Source organism: Schistosoma mansoni, chromosome 6 (assembly GCF_000237925.1).
Source record: "Schistosoma mansoni strain Puerto Rico chromosome 6, complete genome".
NCBI lineage: Eukaryota > Metazoa > Platyhelminthes > Trematoda > Strigeidida > Schistosomatidae > Schistosoma > Schistosoma mansoni.
In genome coordinates, this window is record NC_031500.1 from 19,721,068 (window position 1) to 19,730,599 (window position 9,532).

Here is a 9,532-nt window from a genome sequence, read left to right on the forward strand (position 1 = left end):
GATTAACTTCGTATATTTCCTGAGGTCTAAATCCCGAAAGATAATTAATTTTACTTCCTCACGAGATTTTCAAAACCAATCAATTTTTCAGCTGTAGCAAAGTAACCTCAACCTTATTCTGTACCTGGTTTCGAAAATCTCGTGAAGTAAAATTAATTATCTCTAGTGATTTAGACTTCAGAAGATATACGAATCTAATCAATAAGCATTTACAACTGGAGCCAGATAAGATCGATTAATAGCAAACTCTCTTCATCCTCTTCCGTATACGGACATTTAAGGTGAGAGGTAGCCAAGCGGTATATCCCTACCTCAAACAACGCACCTATTACTCACAGGTGTTTTAACTCCACAGCCTTATACACAAAAGTATATTTCACTGACAAGTTGCGTGAGACCAAGTTATACGGCGTAATCATGATGTGCTCTGCGGTTTATTCATTACACTAATTTGAAACAAATTTTGTATTTTTGCTTAAATAATTAACATGCTTTTATATTTTTCACAGGCTGTAACTAATGTTTGGGAAATGTGCGACGGCGAAAAATTGGAGAAGTTATCGATTGAAGTAAGAGCACATATATATAATACATTTTATATGTATTCAAATTCTTTTTACAATAATATTTGTTTGTAATCTAGGGGGAAATAATGTTAGTGTATTTACATTGCTGAAATTCATCTAAAGTAATATTGTGGTATATGCTACTAATGTCGACAAATATAATTAGTATGTATCACCAATCGAAAGTGAAATGTCTGGCGGCGGAAGGCTAAAAAGATCGAAGGAGAACGAAGACAGTGGATGATTGGTGTGGAAATGAAGGAACAATCAAGTCTGAGACATTTGATTGACATTTTGCAAATGAAGTATTTACTGCATGGTTCTCAGATTTTACTAAGACGTTCCGTAATTTGTATTCAAATACTTGTGTTCTCGTTCACTACAATATTACAAAAAGTCGGGCTATTAATGAGTTATGCCAATTAAGAATTCCACACCTTATATCATGGTTTATTTCAATATTCTATGCCTTCATAATTTGTTTTGTTGGAAACATAAATCATTTCACCTTCGTAACATTTTTTCAACAATAATAAATTACCATTGTAGGCATTTCGCCTGATTTCAAGTGAATATTTTCACAATATTTGAGAGCTGTAAATGTAGTGGATGACAATTATGCTCATAATATAACTGTTAGTACTATACATAAGTGAACTACCAATATCTGCTATTCGGTCGGAACATAGGTGTATCTTTTCGTATCAGATAAGAAATATCTCACTTCTCTTAAGTCTTTTCAGTAGGTTTTTTTCGTAGTTCTTAGTCTTTTGCCTACGTTTGTAATGTAATTTAATATGATTTTTCGAACTAGTACAAATTTGCGTGGTATGCTTTGAGTTAGATTCTGACTGTCTAAACCGACTTTGATGGGACGGTGTTTGAACTTAGAACTCCACGATAGATAGTCAATTGTTTTAACTACTAAGCTATCGTACTACACATTAAAGCATCTACCCGGATACCTGTAAATGTTAAACGCCCATACCTGACGAAACGTACTATTGGAACCTTTTGCTAAAATGTATGCTGATTAATTGTTTTTCTTCTATTGTTATTCTTTACAGGAAATTTACTTTCAATCAATTTCTTCATTGGCACAATTCACTTCGGCTTATTTAGAATATTTACATAAATTCTCTGAGTGTATTTTAGTTCATATACATAAGACTGATATAGATTTTGTAGAATTATCACAAATCTTAGCTTGGTAAGTTCATTAATTTAATCTATAAACGGTAAAATTATAATATACTGACGACCTCGAGCGACATATCAGCCAATCAGGAAACACTACTCAGTTACAAAAGAACTAATGACTTAAAGCAGTATTATAACAACTGAATAACAGCTTCGATTTCAATAATCAACTCTCACATGTCGAATTATTCTTTTCAGTAGAAGAAAAACGTTAGGTTTTGCAGAGTAGTAGTTGGGCTATTGTTGTGAGTTAGGACTATCACCATATTGAGTTTTCATCACCAACTAACACCAGTGATAATGCAGAAAGTTTGGGGTTCGGCACTATTGTGGTATATGCTACTTATGTCGACAGACATAAGCAGTATGTTATAACAATCGAAGTGGAAAACCTGGCAGCAGAAAGCAAAGGAAACCAATTCGAATGAAATAGAAAGAAATTGTGAAGTGGAAGAATCAGATAGAGAGTGAAGGACCATCGATGGAAGATTTACAAATGAAGTATTCAATGTGTGGTTCTCATATTTTACCAAGATATTCTGTAATTTTGTATTAAATCATAAATTGGTTGTCCTCACCAAGTATCAACTATTAGGCTGTTTTAAACTAGTTGCAAATTTACATATGTTCGTCTTGGTGCTTAGAATCTTTTAATTAGATATAAGATCACCCTCGACCTCAGATATTAGAATGAGCTGATGAGATGATTGTGAATCCAATAGTCAGTACTTCCCAATAAATCAATGTAAACGGAGTAATTACTAAATGTGAATAAATTACTTTGTCTGTTCACGATATTCTAAGATTACTATTATCTGTTTCAGTGTATGCAACCGAGTAGTCAGTACCATAATAGCTTGAACTGAGAAATTTTAGCATGGTGACTAGTAGGTAAACGTTTGCTGAACTATATCATTATGTCTGGGCATAAAAAAGAGACTTAATTAGGTGTTACATTTATTGATTTGATGGGCTTTTAATTTGATTATTACTCATTTGTTAACACTAGGTTTTCATAAGAATTAAGTTCTGTTCATTTACTTGTTCTGCTTTTTGTTGTCAAGGCGAACTAGTTTATCTATGGATATGAAAATCTTTTACATGACAGAAAAAAGCGGCTTAACATCACAATTGCACAATAATTTTAAGTGTTGAAGAGAGTATATTCTTACCGTCATTGTCCACTATTTGGAGTTACTGTAATTAATTTATGTCGAGCAGTAGCTTAATTAGTGAATCACTTAGATAATTTCAATCTTAACTCAGGTTCAAATTAAATTCCACTTTAATTTAGGCTGGATAGTACCACCGAGTATCAGATGTATAGTGTGATTACAATTTGACCCTGCTACTTATTAAATATCGAATCTGTATATTAAAAATACAAATTTCCGAAACAAATGTTAAGTAATAAAAGTGATAATAATGATGATCTTTATATACCAATTTGTCTGAATTTAATTTCTTTGTCTTTATTTTCTGCATTAATAATAGCTTCTTCCGAATCTCTGGTGAAGCTCAAGTTTGCCTTTCTCAAGAATTCATTAAAAATATAAAAAGTGTAAGTCAGATGGTCTTCATCCCTTGTATGTACTATAATTTTCAGAATTTTGTATGCTTTATTACTTAATTTTGATGTGTAATCTGTCCATTAAAATGAGTTACGCTACTAATCGCATGCATCGAGTATCGTTTATTATTAGTATATCGCGTCTATTTGACGGCCACCATTACCTGAATAGCTCAACAGTAACGTCCGTGATTGTGACAATAGTGTCAACGTACGTTCTAACCTCACAGAGTGCCTAAGCGTTTTGCAGTTTGCAGATTCTCCTTGTCATGTACCAATTAATAAGAAATCTACTTCAAGTGAGAGGATCCTGCCGACCTCCTTCAGTCACATAAAAATCAAATGAGGCGCATGCAAGGTTAAATCTACCTGAAGCCCTTCAGAGGTTACTGCCGGTCCCAAGTTCCAGTAGAGGAGGAGGTTTGGTGTTATGTTTTCTCTTATTACGACCCAGATAATCTGATTGCTTAGTATTCTTGGACACTACTTTACTCGACAAGTTCCCAAATCAAAACACGGTTGGACAGGAACGTAATTATATTCCAAATAAAAGGGGTGGATGGAAGTAGGAATCACAATAAGAAAAACGTCAGTATACTTATAATGTTTACATAAGAAGGTTCTAAACCATTCTCCAAGTATCCGCTAGTGCTGATTGGTTAAGAAACAGCCAATCGACGTGCCCCAACCCAATTCTGCACGAAACACTCTTTAATCCAATCTATATCCTGCTAACACCTCCCCTTTGAACAGATTCATGGGATCTGCAGTTAGGATCGCACTGCGACCATGTGACTGGTTTATGCTTTTGATTTCTCCACCTTCTAGGCAATAAAGAAGTGGTATCACTCTTTGCTTGCACAGAAACTGATCGGTCTATCCTAGGGGTTTTGATTTTGAAAGTGTCCAGAAGGACATTAAGAAGTATTCTATTTCGGGTCTCATTGCTTCTCGAAATTTCAGCTCCGTACAGTTGAACTGTCCTAACGTTCGTATTGAAGATTCTGACTTTGATATTGGGTGACAGTTGTTTTGAGTTGTATATGTTCTTCAACTGTAAGAATGCTGTCGCAATCCATTGTCTTTACATCTGCATCAGATTCTCTTTGTTCATCGATGATGCTGTCCAGATACGTAAAGTTTCCAACTCTTCCAGAGTTTCTCCATCCAGTGTGATTGGGTTATTACTCACTGTGTTGTATTTGAGGATCTTGGTTTTTTCCCTTGTGTTTGTTGTAGCCTACCGATTCATAAGCTACTGCTACGCTGTTTGTTTTGACCTGCATTTGTTCGTGTGTATGGGATAGAAGAACCTGGTCATCTGCGAAGTCCAAATCTTCTAATTGATTCCGAACTGTTCATTGTGTTCCGTGTTTCCTCTCAAATGTCGAGTTCTTGATAATCCAGTCAACCACCAGGAGAGAGTAAGTAGCCTTGTCTGACTCCGATCCTCGTTTGGAATGCGTTTGTCAGCTGTCCTCTATGCACGACTTTGCAGTGTACTCCGTCCTATGAATTTCGGATGCTTACTATGCGTAGTGACTTATAATCTTTTCTATAAATTGATTTTTCACACATGGCATGTTTGTGTTTAGGCTTTGTTATAATTAATCACTAAGTAGTAACCGGTGTCACGTTTGTCTAATTTTTATTTGTGATCGAATTATATCAATCAAGTGTCGATATGACCAGCACTCTAAGTGATTCAACAACCCATACACTGTTTTGATGCTCATCTGTGATCAGTCAAAGTAATTATCTCAATCATACAGGTCGGTTGCTTCCAGAATAGCTTTTAGACTATGAAGCTGGGTGATGTCGGTTTGAATCCCTCAGGAAGCTCCAGTTACCTCAAGAGTTCATGTATGCCTTGCTGACTTACGAAAACTAGGTTACTCGAGATTTCCTGTTGACTACCTTGAAGGACTAAAAATTATAGGGTCTATATTGGATCTCCGTTCTGCAGTTAACTTATATTTTTCTGTCCTCTCTCTATGTGTATATTTTTCTGTAGTTACATGTGAAAAAGTCAACAGAAGTATTTGAACAACAAGAAGAGTCAAATCCCAACGTTGCTACCACTATCACGACCCAATTATCAAGAAGTCAATATATTTCAAATTTATTGTTAGAATGTAGTAATGCACAAAATTATCTAAAAAATGCATCAAATCTTTTAATACCTGTTCTTCAATTAGCTTGTTTAAATCTTAAGTACCCATCCACATTGCTCACACAAAAAAACTAAGGACAAATAATATCTACGTTTCATTTGATCTTTTCTCAACTTCCAATGATTCCCTTTTTTTCTTCTGTGCGTGTGTACTACTAAGTTAAACGGTTTGTCCTTTTTAACACAGATAAATGATCCTCAGTCAGTATTTTATTATGAGAAGTCAATCAATAACCATTTAATTACTGGTGATGTGTTTTCTGAACGAGTCCAAATTTTGTGTTTTTTCCTACAATATGATCAATAATTTATTTGTTAATATATTTGCCTTTCTAACTCATGAAGAAAATTTACAGTTTCGTAGTTTAGCATCAGGAACTAATTTTTGATAGGTAATCATTTAAAAGCAGTAAGGTTCCTGGTCCACGGTGTAAAACTACGAAATCTACCCCTTACCTCGTTAATAAAAGTGTCCGCGATTGATTATTAAAAGAAAACTGTGATGTAATAGTTTATTTGTAGCAAACATAGACTACTGGAAAAATCTCATAAACATGTCGAAGTAGTTTGCATCATTTATTCTTATCAAGAAGCATATACTTAATGACGTGTAGCGGGATCGGAACCGCTAACTCAGAGGTGTAAGAGTAATAATTGAATTGTTTTGTGAGAAATTATTTTAGTAGCTTTTATACATCAATGATACTTTGAACTCTACAGTGAACCGCATTCCGAATAAGTAACTTATAACCTCAAGTGACCAACCGGAATTTCAATAAGCCAAAATAACTTCATTAAATTTAACAGTTGTATTTTATTAAAAATTAGTCATTGATAAGCTCAGTGTATGTTTAGATGCATAACTTCTGTTATCGACAGTTCACACTAACAATACACCAAATGAAAAATCACAATATACAGCAAAAACACTTTATTCGTACAACACTGATTCGATACATGATCCGCAAAATCTATTTTAATTTAATCTTATGGTTTTTTTAGATTTTGAAGTTTAATAGAAATCATAAAGATTCATAAAACAATCAAGATTTATTAAGTTGAAACAAAGATCAAATACATGCAGAGAAAGGTCGTGCAATTTTGAATAAAACAACAGAAAGTAGAATTAGATATAATCTTTAATAAAATAAAGACAATACTTTTGACAAACTATATATATATATATATATACATATACAACTTTTTTTTATCGATGATTGAGTAAACTGACAAGTAGATGACAGAAAGCGAAGATATATAATACTGTCAAATGTGATAAGACTATATCATTCATCTGACAGCTTTTTTTTCTTTAGTAGACATCTCTGTAGAAAGGATTTTAGCGTTTACGTCGTCTTCGATTTATTTTTTGTGAACTGCCGGGTTGTAAAGAGATTTCACATGTTTCGAGTTCATCTTTTGTCAGCTACAAAAAAGAAACATACTCAAAGGTATATATTTTTATGCAGTGACGTCTGATATTTTCTAAAACGTTTTCTTGAATGAACATTTACTGTCAAAACAAAAATAAAAAACCTGAGGGTGTCGGAAGAGTTTTCAATGGGATCGTTATTACCAAATACTTTCGACCACTTTTCCATTCATTTAATGGATGACTACTGTGGTGTAACTTCCATTTAAAATTTTATTGCAGGAATCTGTAGTGACCATTTCTGCTGGTTTTGGAGAAATTTCCACTCAAGTCAAGGTCCCTGAATCTAACAGAGGCTCATTGAGGTTAAGAGTAAAAATTAACATAGGTACATGGAAAGGTTTTCAACAGACTGTTGGTGAATAGGATGAATGATTCAGTACGCACATAACTTCAAGATAAACAGACCGAATTCCGTAAGGATCGGTCGTGCACAGATCGAATCGCCACACTACGGATCATTGTTGGAAAATCAATCGAATGGGACTTGTCACTACACATTAACTTCCTTGACGATAAGGCGTTCGACAGTGTGAATAGGAGAACATTATGGAACCTTCTTCTACATGATGGCGTACCTGAGGAAATCGTCAACATCATACGGAATTCATACGACGGCGTACACAACAAAGTCATGCATAGAGGATAGCTGGCAGACGCATTCCAAGCGAGGATCGAAGTCAGACAATGCTGCCTACACTTCCTTTGTCTTTCTTCCGGTGGTTGACTGGATTATGAAAACTTCCACATCTCAGAAAATTTAATATCACTGCCTATTGGGATAATACGAATGCATTTTTATTTTTATTAATAATAGTTCACCCAAGGTTCAGTTTATTTGAAATTATCAGGTCAAACTTTGGTATTGATACCTACATACTTTCGAGTTTTGTTTTAAATTACATTGTTTACAGCGAACTCACAAAAACTAGTGGATAGTAAACGAGCTGGAGAGGCAAGAATGGCAGAACACGTAATGATTCCCACATATGACTTCTTCATAACAACACGGAAACAACAATGGTTTGTCTACAACTCCATCTCATTACCTTATCAGTGAATTGGTTAGTAAAGAAATAGTAGGCGATAATGAACCTCCTAAAAAATTATTCATGGCTATAGGAAAGATTCAGAAGGTACACTTAAGAACGAATACATTTGATTTGCTTTTCTTGAATGACTTCAAACTCTACTGACCCGTTTACATGTGTGTTTACTTTCAGGCTAATTCTGCAAGTATCGTTGTGTTCCCTAAAGAATAGCCAGAATACAAGTTATGTTGCGAGGGCGCCTAGTAACAATTAATTAGATTGGCAGAACATTTGATTAGGAGGTACACGCAAAAAAGTGAGAGGACAGAAGGAATATATATATATATATATATATATATATGCGTGTTTTCAATGTCAATGTAAATTGATGCATAACTTAATGATTAACAAAGGTAACAAGCAATGAAGGAATAGATAAAAATTAGGATGCAGATATGGATTCAGTCAACCTGACATATTCGGATGCATGGTGGATCAAATATTCAAACTACAATAAGTAGATAATGAAAATATAAATGGGCATTTCTTAATCCTTCTGTTTCACCGTAAAATAGGTCATACACATAAAAAGTTGAGAAAGGCTTTTTACAAATACATTTCAACTTATGTTAATAAGGTTATTTCTACAATATCAAGATTAGGAAATTGATATTCAGCCTTGAGAAACCAATAAACTTCCTAAAGCTACCGAACGCCATTGGTTTATATTACTTCTGTTACGAAATACTTGTGACTCATTCATACCTATTGGAAGAGCCTGTTGAATTTCAGACAACTTCACAGCCATTTAGGGAAATAGCATTTCCGTTTAGCACAAACATTGCTAGGAATGAAACAGACCAAAGATCGTCTGATTATTATGACAGTTGTCCTGAAGTCCGTAAAAGGTAAATTCTTGGTCGATGACTGCTTGGGTTATTTATCGGCTATTGAGCGAGCAAGTATAGTTCTTACGCAGATAAACAGAGTGACGTTAAGGGAAGTCTGTATGCCTTCTTTCTTGAACAACCTCAACAGTTACTATGATGTGGTGGCTAAGCTTGTGTATCATCATGACCCAGTTGAGTAAAATCGGCTGGAACATTCGTCCCTTTCGGTGTTACCAGGTACAAAGCGTTGATCAAATAGCGGCAAATTTACGGTTCGAGAGCTAAGTTATATTATGGACTGTACAGGGAAATGATGGTGTGGTGTATACTGCTAATGTCGACAGACATAAGCAGTATGTTATAACAATCGAAGTGGAAAACCTGGCAGCAGAAAGCAAAAGAAACCAATTCGAATGAAATAGAAAGAAATTGTGAAGTGGAAGAATCAGATAGAGAGTGAAGGACCATCGATGGAAGATTTACAAATGAAGTATTCAATGTGTGGTTCTCATATTTTACCAAGATATTCTGTAATTTTGTATTAAATCATAAATTGGTTGTCCTCACCAAGTATCAACTATTAGGCTGTTTTAAACTAGTTGCAAATTTACATGTGTTCGTCTGTGAAGCGCCAACCGAACACCAATGAATAAAAAACAGGAGTGTATTT

The 9,532-nt window shown here is 34.5% G+C and overlaps 1 protein-coding gene across 1 annotated transcript; it reads left to right on the plus strand.

Moving 5' to 3' along the window:
• Positions 1-530: 530 nt before the first annotated feature.
• Positions 531-5,843, plus strand: Smp_086420 (hypothetical protein; the record flags this gene model as incomplete). Its single annotated transcript, XM_018798536.1, has 4 exons — positions 531-569; positions 1,634-1,776; positions 3,261-3,327; positions 5,351-5,843. 4 exons carry the CDS (start codon positions 531-533, stop codon positions 5,582-5,584), a joined length of 483 nt encoding a protein of 160 aa, XP_018653468.1. The 3' UTR covers positions 5,585-5,843.
• Between the last annotated feature and the right edge of the window lie 3,689 nt (positions 5,844-9,532).